The 16,684-nt window shown below is 42.2% G+C and overlaps 1 protein-coding gene across 1 annotated transcript in view; it reads right to left on the bottom strand.

Annotated features, from left to right (window-relative positions):
• Positions 1-16,679, bottom strand: part of ESRP1 (epithelial splicing regulatory protein 1) — a gene marked incomplete at its 5' end in the record, with an annotated part of 31,114 nt that extends 14,435 nt beyond the window's left edge. Inside the window, 10 exons of the mRNA XM_029084429.1 lie at positions 3-299; positions 1,746-1,788; positions 1,872-2,004; positions 2,094-2,204; positions 4,072-4,126; positions 4,230-4,328; positions 12,693-12,807; positions 15,319-15,432; positions 16,294-16,422; positions 16,626-16,679. Coding sequence (XP_028940262.1) covers positions 3-299; positions 1,746-1,788; positions 1,872-2,004; positions 2,094-2,204; positions 4,072-4,126; positions 4,230-4,328; positions 12,693-12,807; positions 15,319-15,432; positions 16,294-16,422; positions 16,626-16,679 — 1,150 coding nt within the window. The remainder of the gene's footprint in view (positions 1-2; positions 300-1,745; positions 1,789-1,871; positions 2,005-2,093; positions 2,205-4,071; positions 4,127-4,229; positions 4,329-12,692; positions 12,808-15,318; positions 15,433-16,293; positions 16,423-16,625) is intronic.
• Between the last annotated feature and the right edge of the window lie 5 nt (positions 16,680-16,684).

Genomic DNA, 16,684 nt, shown 5'->3' with positions numbered 1-16,684 from the left:
CTGAACTTCTGCTGCAGTGCTCCTGAAAAGTTCAATGTACCTTTTCCCCAGCAAGTCCTTATGCTTTTTCAGGGCATTTTGTGCATATTCCTCACAAGCAAACAACACAAAGGCATCCCCTGTTGGCCTGCTGTCAGGGTACGTGACAAACAGGACTCCTTCTTTTCCTCCTGTTACAGGGCAGTGCTGGCCAAAGAACGTCAGCACTTCTTCTGTTGTTACGTTGAAAGGAAGACCTCGCATCCTGACAATCACTTGGTTTTCTTTTGACAAGAACTGTGCAACCTCGTTGGAAGTGCCTTTAACAAAAAGAAGTACAGAAGCACTTAAGTCTAGGCAGCCACAGAAAATCATGAGCAAGTCTGGTATAGCTACCTCCTCCTCACAGTTTTTGAGCAGCTCGAACAACATTTGCCTCCAAAGTCAGGAAAAGATGTCCCACTTTGATAAACTAGAAATATTGTATAGGACACTTCCCACTGAAGTCTAACAATGTTACTTCATAATTTGTAAGAGCTTCATCCTTATTCAAAGGGAAAATAGGAAGTACTTACAATGTTCAGAGCTCGAGGAAAGCACAGTCTGTGCTGCTACCATGCACCTCGCCTTTCTAACTTACAAATATCTTTGTCATGCTCTGAAACCATAAAATACAGTAACCAAGCACCCAGACCATCGTGCTGGGAAAGAAAGTTGGAAAGGCATGTTGAAAACAGCTCAGGAATTTCATCCTATCCTGATAAAACTGATAAAATCTGCCAATTCTATTTTCAATATCTCTAGAAGACCACTGATGCTCATACTTATAACACTATCCTAAGCAAAGCTAGCTAATAATCAACTTCACATCTTAATATGGCCCTGTCACTTACAGCTAGCTCATTCTGCAAAGATGTTTGGTGGTGCCAGACGTGCACAGTTTTCCCCCAGTGTTAGTGTGCAATGTCTTTGAATGGTATAACTATTACCAAGCCTATCAATTAGCTATTTATTTGACAGCTTAATAGCCTCTCCCACTCTAAAACCTCAACCTCAGGTATCCAGTTAGTCATTTACAATCCCCAGACCAAATTTCTGTCATGAACCAACAAGGACCTTAAGGTAGTATTAGATACATAATAGCTTATTGGATCTTAACTCAAAATTCTGCATGCTTGCAGTCATAAAGGGGAAAAAAGACCACAGGAGAGTTTGTAAAGCAAGTTTTGCAGCCTTTCAACTCAAGGTGGCAAATATTTCAATAGTCCTCTTAAATAAGCATTCCCACTAAATCTGCCCTTTAGTTGGGGGCAAAGATTTGAATTGAAGAAAATCAGTTCCCTAAATCCCTTGTTATTTACACTCTGATACCAGTTTGCTTTTACATGCAAGTTTCCACAGCAACAGCAGTCATATTGTTTTGAAAGACTACTCTGGTTTTGTTTTTCATTAATCGGTAACATTTAGGTCCCTTCAGTTAAGAAGGGGACCTAACAAATTAAGTTCATATGCAAGATCACCTTCCCTGATCAAATCCTTATTTGATAGGCTGCTTGAAAATGGCAAGAATGTGGAAGAGAAAGATGGACAGATAAATCACAGAACTTCTTAGACTGCTGCTAGCAGAGCACATAGTAACCAACACACCAGCCAACTACTTATTCAAAGAAAGAAAATGAAAGACCACATCCAACAGGAGCAGTTTACAACCAAAAGTTACAGATGCTGATGGAACAAACTCTCTCTTCTCACTCCCTAAAAATTACCTCCTGCAATTTTAAGGAAGTCTTCGCCTGTTGCCTTGTATACCTAAGGAAAGAAAAGAGAACATATGATTGGAATGCTATTTGCACCCCTGTTGAGAAGAGGATTTCAAAGCCAGTGTCACATACCTCAATGTATCGATTCCCCATGTGATGCTTGTGCCTTTGTAACGCTAGATCTCGATGCTCTTCACTTACAAACCTCACGAGAGCCTCCCCATTCCTCCTACCTTGGGCATTGAGACAGAGTGCAGCACCTCCCCTGCAGGATTTAAATCAAGAGAGATAAAACTCCATGACTGACACAGACAAAGTACTACAAACATAGGAGGTAAATCCTTAGTTACTAACTTGGCAATATTTAGGCCTTTGAAGAATTTTGCTATGTCCTGGTCAGACGACTGCCATGGCAATCCTCTTGCTCGGATAACAGCATTGTCATCCACAAGTTCCATCTTGCTGCTGTAGGCAGAGAAAGAGGGCGTAATGCAGAGACATCTGCCTGCAGTATCGGCCACGCACTGCCCTCCCTGCTTGTCACCCACGCTCCAGGGACAGGCTTCTGTCCCTGCTCCATGTCTGCTGGATGGCACTGCCGGGGCAGTGAGAACTAAGTGCTGTCACGGTCTAAAGCCACTGCACACATCTCTCCTCAGGGAACATCTGCTTTGTTAAGCTGCCCGTTTCCCAGCTCCCGTTTCCTGCTTCACCACATTTGCTCCTTCAGCTCTCACCTCTTTGACCATGTTTCCAGCTTACTCCCCACTCCTGACATACCAATGGTTTGTGCTCCTCCATTGTCTCAACAGGGTTAGTGATATAAAATTAAACTTGCTATTCTCAGCTAAGTGGAAAATTGAAGCAGAGGGGTTAGATGTAAGTGCTCGTTATTTGTACTGGGACAGCGTGCAAGAGTCAGTCTCAAGCCAAGACCAAATCTGTTCACAGTTAACACAGCACACAGAGGACTCCCTGCCCAAAGAGTTCAGTCTTAATATTGTTTATTCAGGCCATCACCCCTACTAGAGACTAACATAGCTACAGGCTACATTGGCTGCTTAGCATGGGAATAGCTCAGCCACAGAAAACCAGGTTTAATTGGTCATTACCGCAGTCTCTTTTGTTCCAATACATGTTAAAAGTGCCATGTAGAACAAAACACTTACAGCTACCCAAGGCTGCCTTTCTGGCTACTGCAAGGACAGGTTTTTGCACAGAAGAGCCTATGGGATTGATTAAGAAGATGAAGTGCTGTTCAGCAGCAGAGGACTCCCTCTTACAAAAGGGCTGTGGTATGCCCTGCTGTAGGAAGGTCGTGTTTCTCACTTACATTTTAATTTCTGAAGTCACCTTTCTGTAGGTGTCTGTCTCAAACTGTTCCCTGCTCCCCTGTCTCCTAATTCTGTACTTCTCACTATGACAAATAACGGGAAAGTTCCACCTCATCCCAGGATTTTGTTAGTAAAAGGGAAAAAGCTTAGAACAATGCTGAAATATAACCCCTGAACTAATAATCTCACTGGATACTTTTTGACAATATTGTTGCATTCTTTTCTTGCTTCTTCAGGCTCAGAAGTGTGAGCATCATCTACCATTATGAGTGTTCCTTAATCTGGAAGGGGGAAGTAGGTATTCATGCAAGACGGGAATCTAAATAAGGTCAGTTTAACACCAGTCTCTTGTGATACTGCCAAGGAATTATTCAGCAAATCACTGAGAAATATTTGTATTTGCACAAGTATGATTACATGAAAAACACCACCATCACCACATTCAAAAGTAGATACAGCTTGATGTCTAAAATGTATTTGGGAAGATGACAATCATCATAGCTTAAACAATTTACTGGTAGCACAGTATCTTTATGGAAATGTTTCTTCCTTATTTAAAAAAAAAAAAATCACTATGTGTATTCAGTAACTGTGAAGCAAATTGCAGGAAAAGTGTAAAAGTTAGTACCAATAGGGTTAATTCAGCAAAAATGTTTACGTTCTTTGTTAATAGCATTGCACACTTAACATCCACTGCAAGCACTCACTAGCAGAACCCAGAACTACCAGCAGCGAACAAGGACACTGAAGCCCAGCAAGAAAACTGACTTGCATCTGATCACAGAATCACAGAATATCTGTTCCCTTTCCCTCTTAAAGCATCTAATTTATTTCCACAGCAGTGGCAAGATAAATACAAATAATGGTAATAGCTATTTGCAAATCAGGAATACAGTGAAGTACAGCTTACCTAAGCAGTATCTTAAAAAAACAAAACAAAACCCCAAAAAACAAGCAGAGAGTGGAGTATGCAGCAAGAAGAGGGAGAAAGTACTTACCAAGCCCCACTTTCAAATTTGTAGTTCACTCTTTCTGGATCTGAAAATCTGTGATCTATGAAACACGGTACAAGTTATTTTCTTTTTCCTCAGCACACAAGAGAGGCAGGAAAAAACAAGCAAGCAAAATAAAAAACTCATTCATCACAGTCACTTACTGTATGGTTCAGATATTAGTGTTAAAATTATATTCCCCATATCTTCAACTTGAGAGGCTCCATAGGGAAACGCTGGACTGTTCTTGTCAAGATTTAAATCTTTATGCTGGAGTTAAGTCAATCATCAAACAAACAGATTTCTAATTGGCTTCCTGCTAGAGCAACAAGCTTTCATCTTATCCATGATGGTAAGTCACTTCTCAAGGGAAGTTTTAATCTATTTTCCTTCTGGGATACATTAGCTGTTCTGCCTTGGCCTCTAACTACTGCCACCTGCGGGAGTGTGAGGTCACTCCAGAAAGCATCTGGGGTCATGAGACCCCATAATAAGGACATATATATATTTAACATACTCATGCATTATGTATGTTTAACAGACTTTCGCATGCAGAAGAGACTGGAGTCTTGTCCTCTTTAATGAAGATCATCTTTAATCTCTAAGGGAAGATTTTGGGAAGGATGAGAAACAAACCACCAACTAGAAGCTGCAGAAACAGGAGGATATACCACATGCTTTCTGAACAAGTAAATCCCAGAGCAGAATAAATCTCTTAACACTTGGCAAAATTCACAAGTGGCACCTTGTCTAAACCTTGCCTAATAGAAGTTGCAACCTGAGGGTTTTTTGCTGCTACACAGAAGCATTTTGAGAATCTGGTAAGGACACACCATTGTGGATAACCAAGAGACAAGAGAGTCCCACAACCCACATCATCCTCTTCAGTCTGAAGGACTTCAGAAAATGATAGAAAGGATAAATTCTCCTACAGTCAAGAGCAGGAAGTGTTCTGTCCTGGACAGACAGGCTATAGAACGGCCAGATTAAAAAACCAAACAACAAAACATGTTCATAAAGTGAGTCTGATTTATGTTGCACATACCATCTTTTCTCATACAATTTTAAACAGAGCTTATTATGGTATCTCTCCACTTATGTCATGTTTGCCCCTCTCTAACACCAAGCTACAGGGCTGTAAGATTACTTGCAACTCTACTCCATCATTTATAAAGCCAATTTTTAAAAAGGTCTTTTCTACCCACATCTCCTTCTTCGATGAGTAAAGGGTAAAAAAATAAAAACAAAAAACCCATCAAACAAGTACAGAACAAGATGTTGACATACAAAGCAGTTTGGGAACAGGACTGTTGACTTCATTTATCACTTTGCATCAAGACTTCAGAGCAAAAGTGGAAGTTTCTTAAACAAGAATTATCCTGGCATAGCAATACAGTAATGCAAGACATTCAAACTAGTCAAGTGCATCAATTATTTGCCCATATTCCCAAGAAAACCTACATTAGACACACTTCAAGTGCTCAAAAGTGTCTGCATTTTAGTGCTCAGAAATTGCTTCTCAGTCCAAGATAGCAAGATTCCTCTTAAAAGAAAAGCAAACCAAAACCAAACCAATCTTTCTCCACCTAGAGCTGAGCACATTTTTGAGTTGGCAAATGCCTACAGGAAGGGCAAGGAACAGAACAACTTCTGTCAGAAACAAACACCAAACACTAGCTTTGTCCTATCATCTCAACAAGAGGGGCAGCACAAATTTCATTGCGAAATAGTTTTTCCTATTGTTTGTGGGATGACTGAAAGTCACTCCTACAAAACAAATAATTTTTATAGTTGTCTTTGGATTTTAACTGTTAACTTGTTGCGCAATGAAAAATAATTTCAACTGAATTAATTAACTCCTCTTCCACAGCAAGAAAAGGAAAGCTGCTGTGCCAAAGCAATGCACTTAGAGGCTAATTTGATTTTGAGGCTTTGTTGGTTTTAAGTGTGCACTGGAGTATGGAAGGTGAGAGGATGGTGCTTGGTCTTACAAGAACATTTGAAGTTTAAGTGAATTACTACAGTTTATAAAAAGAAAACTTAAACCAGTGATCCCTCCCCTCCAACTGCTTGGCTAAATACAGTTTGCTAGCCACTGCCATTACCTGCCTTCCCAGTACCTTCTTTGGAGTAGTGAGACCATTAAATTGTTTTCTTAAAAACCAAGCTAAAAATCCTGAACAAACCACATGCCACAACCTTAAAGCACAGTTTAAGAGACTATCAGTATTTATGACAACAAGAAACTTCATTGCAGTATCTCTTCCTAAACTGTACACTCGAGCTCATCTCCTTCCCTGCCCCCTGGAAAGGGGGGTTGAAAAGAAAACAAATAATCCACAAACAGACTCCCTTGCAGAGAGGGTGCTTAATCAGCACACAGATGTTTCAGTGTATCAGAGCAGAGGACTGCTTCCCATTTTCCTGGCACCCTTCCCTTTGCAGCACCTCAGAGCTTTGTGCTGCACTTGCACAGACTCTGCTGCCCATCCAGGGAAGCAGAAGCTGATGAAGATGCAGGTATTGGAACTCTGGTCTTACCCAACCATTTTTATGAAGATTTTGGAAATGTTATCTTTCCTCTGTCAAAGTCAAGAGAAATTGGGAAGGAGTCTCAATAGTTATTACGGCAGGGGACATGCACATGCACACACATGCACTTGGCTGTTAAGACTGTGCTGTCAAAACTGAAGAGCCATTTCAATATTTCCTTTTCACAGAGCCAAAGATCCCTGCAAGTGATCAGCTGCCAGAGAGGGGAATGCAGCAGTGTGAAGGAGCTGGCTATCACACAAGGAAAAAACAAACAACTCTCCCACCCCACATTCGTTTTCTTCAGAAAATGTTTTCATTGAAAATATTGATCAACAGGAGAGAGTTCCTACTAACACCCTACTGCTGACAGAAGTTGGTACCAGGTGTTCAGACAGGGAGTCAAATTGTGTCAAGGGTCTCTAGATTAACCTAAACACACTGGGAGGGGAGGAAGAAAGTTATCAACATCAGTAGGAGTGAAAAATCGTTCACACCTTCGCCTCTGATCAGCTAGAAGCAAAGCTTTTAGGCAACATTGGAGAAGAAAATGGATAGCTTTCTACATATGTAACAGAGCATGTTAATAACATTAACTAAGTGAAAACCTGAATGGTACTGAACAAGAGTGTATACATACAGATGGACTGCTACGAGTTGAGGCACTGGATATTATGGGAACTTAGGAAAAAGCTGTTAATGGAATAGTTTTTATAAAACCCACCTCTTGTTCTGTGAAGAGATAGAAGACCACACATGTGTTTCTGTACAGTGATATTTAAAGGTTGCCTCTCCTGGGCAACTGGAAAGAGTTGATTGCAGTGGATAAATCCAAGTCCACATTTAAAGAAGTGTTAGAAACCACAACTGGCATCTAAAGAGACAGGTGGCGATGAGTGGTGTCCCTCAGGGGTCACTATTGGGACTGACACTGTTGAACACCTTTGTTGGCAACATGGACAGTGGGACTGAGTGCACCTTCAGCAAATTTGCCAGTGACATTCCATCGACACACTGGAGGGATGGGATGCCATCCAGAGGGACCTTGACAGGCTTGAGAGGTGGGCCTGTGCTAACCTCAAAGTTGAACAAGGCAAAGTGCAAGGTCCTGCACCTGGGTTGGGGCAACCCCAGGCACAAATACAGGCTGGGCAGTGAAAGGATCAAGAGCAACCCTGAGGGGGAGGACTTGGGGGTGCTGGTGGACGAGAATCTCGACATGAGCCAGTAATGTGCGCGTGCAGCCCAGAAGGCCAACTGTATCCTGGGCCTCATCAAGAGAAGCATGGCCAGCAGGTCGAGGGCAGCAATTTTCCCCCTCTACTCCATTCTCATAAGATTCCAGCTGGAGTACTGCATCCAGTTTCAGGGCCCCAAACATAAGAAGGACACACTGGAAGCAAGTCCAGAAGAGGGCCACAAGGACGACCAGCGGGATGGAGTACCTCTCCTATGAGGACAAGAGAAGACTCTGGGGAGCCTTCCAGTACCTGAAGCTGCCTAAAAGAAAGTTGGGGAGGGACTTTTTACAAGGGCAGGTAGTGACAGGATGAGGGGTAATGGCTTTAAATTGTAAGAGAGTAGATTTAGATTAAATATTTGGAAGAAATTATTTCCAGTGAGGGTGGTGAGACACTGGAACAGGTTGCCCAGAGAAGTTGTGGATGCCCCCTCCCTGGATGTGTTCAAGGCCAGGCTGGATGAGGCTTTGAGCAACCTGGTCTAGTGGAAGGTGTCCCTGCTGATGGCAGGGGGGTTGGAACTAGATGATCTTTAAGGTCCCTTCCAACCCAAACCATTCTGTTTATATGGAAGCAATAGCATGCACACATATATTTCAAATGAAGCAACAGGCAAAAGATGAACCCAAGTAACAAGGGAGTGTGGGAAACAAGGAACTTTTTAATCCTGTTGTGCAGGTGCAGTACCTCCTCCTGCAACACTCAGCAAGTTAGTAAGCAGGGGGGGAAAGCACATTCTACATGAGAGTTGCCTATATAATATGAGAGAAATTTCTAAACCATTTACCCATTACCTCAGATTCATCACCACAGCTTTACCCACTCCCAGTGTCCTCAAAGACTTCTTCCCTCCCACTCTCTTCCATTTCTCAGACTCAACTCCTTTCTTAGCTATGGCAAAAGAAACACTGAACTCTCAGATGACATAACATGAACTAGTATTGCTATTGTGTTCTGCACTATCCTCTTCCCCCTTTGTTCTGTTTTTAAGTCTCTTCAGGCAGAAGATTACGTCTTTTTAAATGCTACTTTGCATAAAAGCAATCAGTTATTACCCAGTTCTTAGGTACTATCACAGGAAATACAAACAGCAATGTGCAAGAGGCTCAGGTAGTACCCAATATTGGGCTTTTTATTGCCAGAGTTAGCTACTGCTGGTTACAACTGTGCTCCACATCATTGTTTTCAAGACAACTAGGTCAAAAAACAAACACACACAAACAAAAAAAAATGAGCCCAAGTTTCAGTTTCAATATCACAGTATCCGGATCATAACCAGCTGTTCGGAAATACACCTGCAATTCTACTGACAACACCCAGCAAACACTCCTAGTAAGGAGTTATCCTCACAAACCCAGTTCAGACATAAGTGGACCAAACCATGCACTAGAGGAAGCAAGAGCTATTTTCCATTTAATGGCTTCTGCACACCCAATCTTGAGGCAAAGGATGAGTCTTCTGCAGAGGAATAGGAATAGTCATGCAAGCTTTGTTCACTCCACCCTGAAGGCACTCACAGCGGTGAAAACTGGATCAGCAAGCTTTGCAAATCAAGAAGTGCAGCAAGCATGGGAGGTACAGAGGGTGCAAAACCAACCCGGCTCCTTTTGTCTACTTAGACATGTTTAAAAAGGAGATTTCGACAGACCTGAGTTCCTTTCTCTGCTGGAACATGATCGCTTCTCTCAAGTTCTTTTTGTTACCCGAAATTTCTCATAATTGTCCTGCTGTCCCTACCCTTACACAATACTGACTAGAGAAAGTCTGCCAGAAAACTATCTCCTACACCAAAAACTGTTTTGAGACAGTAAGTTAAGCAGCAGTAGCAGTGAGAGATAACAGTTACAACTAGTCTCAGTTCTTCCTCAGTCCCTCATATTGCATGGCAAATTAAACATTCTAAACATCATACCTTGTATTAAAATAAATCAGTAGCTGTTTGATTAAATTTATAATTTCTGGGAAGGGGCAGGGGGGAGGGCTTTCACCTGAGTTCTTGGGTTTGGAATGGTTTAATTAATGTAAACAATTTCAAGTAGTTTGTTGAAGAAGTCCCCAAAGTACTTTCTTAAGGAAGAATAACCCAGACAATTATCCAGCTTAATATCTGCATGTTCTATATCTTGAATGACTGTGCAGTAGGAAATTATTTCCCCTGACTGTTAGGAGTAGTAGAATACATTCTCCATTTGACTGTAATTTGTTGTTTAATCAAATGTTACCCATTAAAATAAAAGCATTTGGAAGACTCCTAATAATTTAAATGACTGTACAATAATACCCAGCTTTCCCCTAAATCTTTCACATCACACACGTTTCCTCTCACTAGTTACAACCATCTTACATGCAGGTAAGGGGAGATGTAAGTACACAAAGGGATGTGCCCAAAAACCATTCTGCTCCTACCAGTTGGTTAATGCAGGCCTACTGCATCTCTAGTCAGTACCCTATCCCTAAACCAAAACCTTTCCCCACCAAATGCTAAGGAGCCTGGCCCAGTATAGTTTGTGTGGCACAAATCACAGAAGATTCCACTCATGCAGCCCCTTTAGCTATGGGGTGGAAGATTTGCACTTTCTACAAGAGCTTGGCCAGGTTCTGTGCAGTAATCTGCAACTTCATTTCAACCTACTCTTTTTTTTTTTTAATTTGTTTTTGTGTCCCCCACCCCAGCATATCCACTTCAAATCCAAGTTACTTTTCATTTAGACATTTTCTTTTCTTTGCTACATAACTGCCTCAGGAGGAAAATAGCTTAGATGAAGTTAAAAAAAAAAAATCTCTGCACATAACTGTTTGAACTAGTCTTTAGATCTAGCACCTGCTTCAACAATTACTTTTTTTTTTTTTCATCACAAGCATTTCATGCACATCCAGACTTTACAAATGCAATTAACTTACACAGCTTCCTATCTGTCAACAGAAGGAAAACAAAACTTACACCTTTTTGGCCTCTGCATCGTCTGCTCCCAACACTCTCAAGCAACATAGGGCAGAGACAGTTAATTTCAGTCATGTTGCATAAACATTGCAAGTTTACAAACAAGAGCATCAGCAGTTACAAAATAAAACAAACCACAAAGACTAATATAAAAACAGAATGAAATCGTTTAGGTTTATATATCTTAAGAAGCATATGGAATCCAGACCCAAGTTGAGAGCATTTGGATTGACTGACCAAGCCTCTAGGAACCCGGAGGAACTGGTAACTGCCAAAACCACCCTCAGATCGTTCTGACTCTTTAGGGGCTTCCTGACAGTCTGGAAATGCAGGGCTGTCTGCTCCGCTCTCCCAGCGGGCAGGGAGTGCACAGTCTGTCACTGTGCCTTAGCTGACCAGTGATGCTCCAGGTGGCTACAATCATACGACTATTTCCACAGTGGCAAGACATACACCAGACATTCACACAAGGAGAAAGCAAAGGCACCTCTCCAAAACAGCTAAAGTAGCTCATTGTCTTTAATTAACTTATCCAGCTCATGTCAAACTATCCCTAAACAACGTATTACGTTTTTGACTGTAACTTTAAGAAGCCTCCATCATCCAGCTTCTAGAATATGCAAGACAAGCATTTATTTTGCTTTTCTAGATAAAAAGTCACACTCCTATGCTAAGTGCACTGCTTTGCTTCAGAGTAGGGGGAGAAGCAATTTCTGCCCCTTCACTAGGGGAGATTAATCTTTGCAGACGGCAAAGCAGAGCAGTCAGCCTCCAGTATTCAACCTTATGGTTAAACACAAAAAAATCCACACATGCATAGATATTTTATGCCCCCTGACACAGGTACAAAGCCTAGGCAATACTAGTTCTGCAGTGAAAGACCAAGGTAATTCAGAACCCACAAACTTTTGAGTCTGAAAAATACCAGCTCTTAATGGCAACCACTCTACAGACACAATAAACTAGTCAGAGGGAAAAAAGTTATTAAAAATAACAACAACAAAAACAACAATTAAAAATATTAATAAATACGCTCAAATTCCTTTATCCCTCCTTGCTAGCTAGCTTTTGTGGTCACTGCTCCAATAGTCAAGTGGTTTTCACGTTCAAGAGTACATTTGCGACGAGGACTAGAGCCTGCAGCAAGAGGGGAGACTGCCAGGGAAGGAAGGAGGAAGGCACAGCCAAATCACTTACAGCTCCAGTTTCGGCTCTTGTAATTGTACATGGCACACAAACAAAACCAAAGCAAGACTAGTAAAGAATCAGACAGGACTGGGTTACAGAACACTTAAGACTATTCAGAAAGTGATTTTAGACATCCCTATCACTGAAAATGGAAACACATTACTGACTGCACCTTATTGCCAGCCCAGCCTAACATCGTGAGGCATAACATGTACAGCTTCCATGAGACTGAATACCACTTGTGCTAACAGCATCCCTGCCTTGGGTTCACTCCTGAAACAGTCACAACAAGTTCACATCAAGAATGACTGTTCCCCCTCTTAAAAATTAAGGTGGTCTCCCAATATTCACTCTTACCCAAAAGATAAAATAAAAATCTAATTGATGCAGCAAGCAACCTCACAACTGTAATATTAGGATTCGTATCAGTTATGAGAACAAATGTGCCAGTTATACTAAACTATTAAGTTTTAAGCGACAAAGCTATAAAGGTAGTAAAGAAAATGTGCAGAAATCAAGAAGAAATACAGGATTTTCCTCATGGGAGCACACATCCTCATACGTTTTTAACTTTATCTTTGTGAGAAAGATCAGTACAGCTCCGAGTCACTCATTAAAGTTATACCACCTCTAAACACATGTTGCAAGCATTACTCACACATCTCTGTCCTAAAATTCAGCCAAAGCTGTAACAACAGCAGACACCATCACTGTTAAAAGGATACATTCTGTCATGGTCGCAACATCGAGTTTGCCAACATCAGGCGAGCCAGGGCAACACTTCTTGAACTCTTTCCGCAAGTCAAAAAAGGAGTAAAAGCATTCAGGCAGTAAGATATTCTGTAAAAGGACAAAGTAACTACTGTCAGCTGGGGCGAGTTTAATCTATTTTGTTTTTAGCTACCAAACTTTCTACCGATTCCCTTATAACGGGCAGGAAACGACCTTCGCTACAGAGAAGCTCACATAGCTTTTCTTAGCCACATAAGTATGTTTATAAACTTTTTTGCTTAAGCAGCTTCCTCTCTACACAGGTTAAAAAGAGAAATGTGCTTCTTCACTGCCAGAGAAACATTTGCTATTATTACTAGTGCCTCAAATCCAGTATGTATGTAGGAGAGCAAGTGTCCGCTATCGCAACATTTATCATCAATTCTTGATTCCAATTTTAACTGTAAAAAGCCAGAGGGCACTCAGTTCAGCTTACAGAGACAAGCAAATTTTGCAAGACTAGCAGAAGATGTTATGGTTTATAGACAAGCCTGAGTTTTCAGAGAATAGTCACACTTCAAATTTTTATTCCCTAAAAAAAAAAAAAAAAAAAAGAAAACAACAAAACAAAACCCAAAAACCCCACTGTGTGCAGATGAGGGTTTGATATGGTGCAGAGATGGTCAGTCTATGAGTGGTAACTGCTTTGATTGCAGCATATGAAGCCAAGAGCAAGTTACATAGCCCACTGCAAGTCAATAATACCCTTTTTGCCCCACAACTACATCTACCACAGTTTTAATTTTTTTTTGGGGGGGTGGGAAGGCTAAGACATGGAGAGACTTGCAGGAAGCTGTTTAAACCAACACACAAACCTCACTCCTTCAGTTAGCTCCTCACCCCAGAGCTTCCCCACAGACACAATACTTCATATTCCAACCTGCAGTGCCTCTCTAGACCAAAGGGCTTTCTGTGATTTAACAACTTGTTAGCATCTTGGCATTAGATCAGAATGACAGGATATGTGAAAGCACATTCAGGGAGCCCAAAGAAAGAAGTTTCGGCTCTAAAACAAGTTCTGCTTTGAGAACATTAGAGCTTATCTTAGCATATGGACAGGTGCATTAGGCAAACGATACTCTTTAAAGAAAAATTTATGAAAATGCAGGTGTGCTTGCCAAGATTTTGTGCTCTAGTTTTAGCATGGCTATTGGTCTTCCTCCATGTGAGATTAAGTTCTATACTTCACTGATGTTCAGTTGGAACAGTTGATGCCAATTCATTCTCTGAATACCATGAGCTGCTAGATTGATTCAGACTGGGTTTATAAAAAAAAACCAAACAAAACAAGTATTTTCAAAGGTCTAGTTTTCTGCCTATCTGGATTTTAGGGATTCCCCAACCTCAGGATTATGGTATTCACTGAATATCTACTACAGGTCTCTTAAGCACTTAGTTTACTTAATCTACAGGCAGCAGCAGAGAACAGATTTCAAATTAGTAATTCTTAACAAAACAGCAACAGAAGATTCAGTGACCCTGTGATGATAATATAAAAAGGATGCCCATCTCCAACACCAAACAAACTTAAATGATCATAGGAGTTCCCCCTTCTTTTATCTGTATAATTTAACTTCATGGACAGATTAACTGTATAAAACATATCCATTACAAGTGACAAGAAATTCTGTTAAAACCCTGTTTCCTCATTTTCTCACATTATACCCTAAGACAGAGTACATATAGAAGGACTGTCCCTTCACTATGAATAATGCTGTTTCTCTTTTAAACCTTCAAAGGCATAAATAATTAGAGCACCAAAAGTATTAAAACCAAACTCATCCAGTATCAGTTTTGTAACAGTGCAGAATCACAGCAGTGTCCCTTCAAAGATGAAGCAGCAAATTGATGGGCACCGAGGTGAGGTGCAAGGACAGCAGCAGAACAGCTCAGTTACAGAGCAACACGTGTTCATAGCAAACCACAAAATGAGCAGTTATTAATATTGATACTGTTATTTCGGGACTAGAGACTGGGCATAGTGCTGCAACTCTAACGCTAATGAAGAGTAGGCAGGACCTTGGAACACTGTTAGCCATTTGGCAACTCTGAAGTGATACTAAACTCAAGACTACAGGACTAGTCATCACACACAGCCTGCCTCAAACTGCTCTTCGGCTCCTTATAAATACGAGCACCGCCCACAGTGCGTCAACTGAATACACAAAGATTGAAACTTGCTGAAGCTAAAGGTGAATGTAAAATTTCAAAAGGCAGTTTATGATTAAGGTGGTTAGCTATTTGGCAACACGTCCAAACTCCCGCTTGTTAACCCACTGTAGCTTGTACAGTTGTAGGAGCTACGGGTACTCTGTCAATGCATTGCTCCTTTCTCAAACACTTGACTCAAGAGAGACTCTCTTCTAGTTTAACATAAAAAGGCATCTCAGGGCTACATAAGCACAGGGCATTGTCTATGCCTTCCACGTGGACAGGCTCTTTAGTCCGGTAAGCAAATTAACACGAGTGATGCTTGTAGGAAGGTTGTGTGGAGGCAGCCTCATACTAAAGAGGACTTGATCAGTTTTGCAAGGAATTATATAAAGCACACTGAGTCAAACTTAAGCTACAACTACATACCTTTTTGGAAGCTTCAGGGTGCAGAACCTGCCTAATGTGCAACTGTCCATCAGTACAGAAACAGAAGGAAGTACCTACACCAATGTTCAGCTCATTGCTCACGGACTGGTTAAACTGAAAGCAGGAACAAGAGACATACATGTAAAAGAGATCAGAGTGGCTGCACTAGGCAGTGTCCTCAGTTGGTAACACGTTATTCCTGGGCAGCAGGAACATGGAGCTAGAATTTCTTTTTTTATGAGGCCAGTTCTTAACTTCTGTAGATTTGTTTCTTACTAGCTAAGCACATGATAACTTTCATTATAATTATCTTCACAAGGAAACTGCTCCTTTCCCCCCCTTCTACTGAGAAGTGGCCACACAGACAGTCTACATGACAGAAAAAAATCCTTTTCCAGGAGCATTTGCAAGAACACTACAAGGAGACATAAAGCTGGTTGCAGATGGCTGAGGGAGTGCTGGGGCAGAAGAGCCTTTTAGGCCAGGCACTCAAGAATGTTGGAAAGGAGACAGGCTTTCAGCCCTACCCTCCATGAGAGTCACACACACACCTCCCTGTTTATCTAAAGGCTTCAGTACTGTCTCCTTCCCAGGACTGATGAGCCACCACAAGCCTTAACAGGGCCTGCTGCCACACAACCTTTTGAGGGGACACCTAAACTTGGCCTCTTCCAACACTGACTGGAGCTCACTTTCTGCTGAGACTCAGGGTCCAGCATGGTAGGGGGATACCTGGCCCTGACCTTCCTCTCTTGGGGTTCAGTCCCTCCCAATGTGAATAAGCAAAAGGCAAGAGAGAAATCCCTACAAAGCTCACTACAGACCAGGCTGCCTGGTCCACACATATCTGTGGTGCCCTGTGCCAGGCTCCACTGCCCAATGGTGGTGGCAGAGGGGATAAATGGAAGATAACACTGCCTCTACCCCACCAGGGGAGCTCCCAAAAGAGACCAGCAGCCAGTTATGGGGCGTCACCTGTCTCAGTGCTTGCTCCAGCGGTGGAGCCAGTGCCAGGCTCTCCACATCCACCTGGGTGATCTCCTGGCACTCAGCCGTCAGCTCCGGGTGGTCAGGCCGGACCAGCACGTCATGCAGGTGCCCCAACTCCAGAGAAAGCAGAGGAGTGGCGAGTCAGCTCCCCAGGCTGGAGGTCACCACCTGCAGCACCAGCCCCTGCCCTCCACCAGAGCTTGCTCCAGCTGCCTGGGCCCCCCACCGCCAGCCCAGCACCGGAGCCATCCCACCTGTACCCAGCACGGCAGGGGCCAAGGGGAGCAGCAGACCGGGGTGCTCCCGGGGGAAAATACCTCCTTACTCCTCAGGTCGACCACTTTCCACAGGAGCTGGAGCAGTTCTCGCTCATCCG

This window comes from Antrostomus carolinensis, unplaced genomic scaffold (assembly GCF_000700745.2).
Source record: "Antrostomus carolinensis isolate BGI_N321 unplaced genomic scaffold, ASM70074v2 scaffold594, whole genome shotgun sequence".
Taxonomy (NCBI): domain Eukaryota; kingdom Metazoa; phylum Chordata; class Aves; order Caprimulgiformes; family Caprimulgidae; genus Antrostomus; species Antrostomus carolinensis.
Note: the sequence above shows the minus strand (reverse complement) of the source record. Positions and strands in the feature narration are given on the sequence as shown.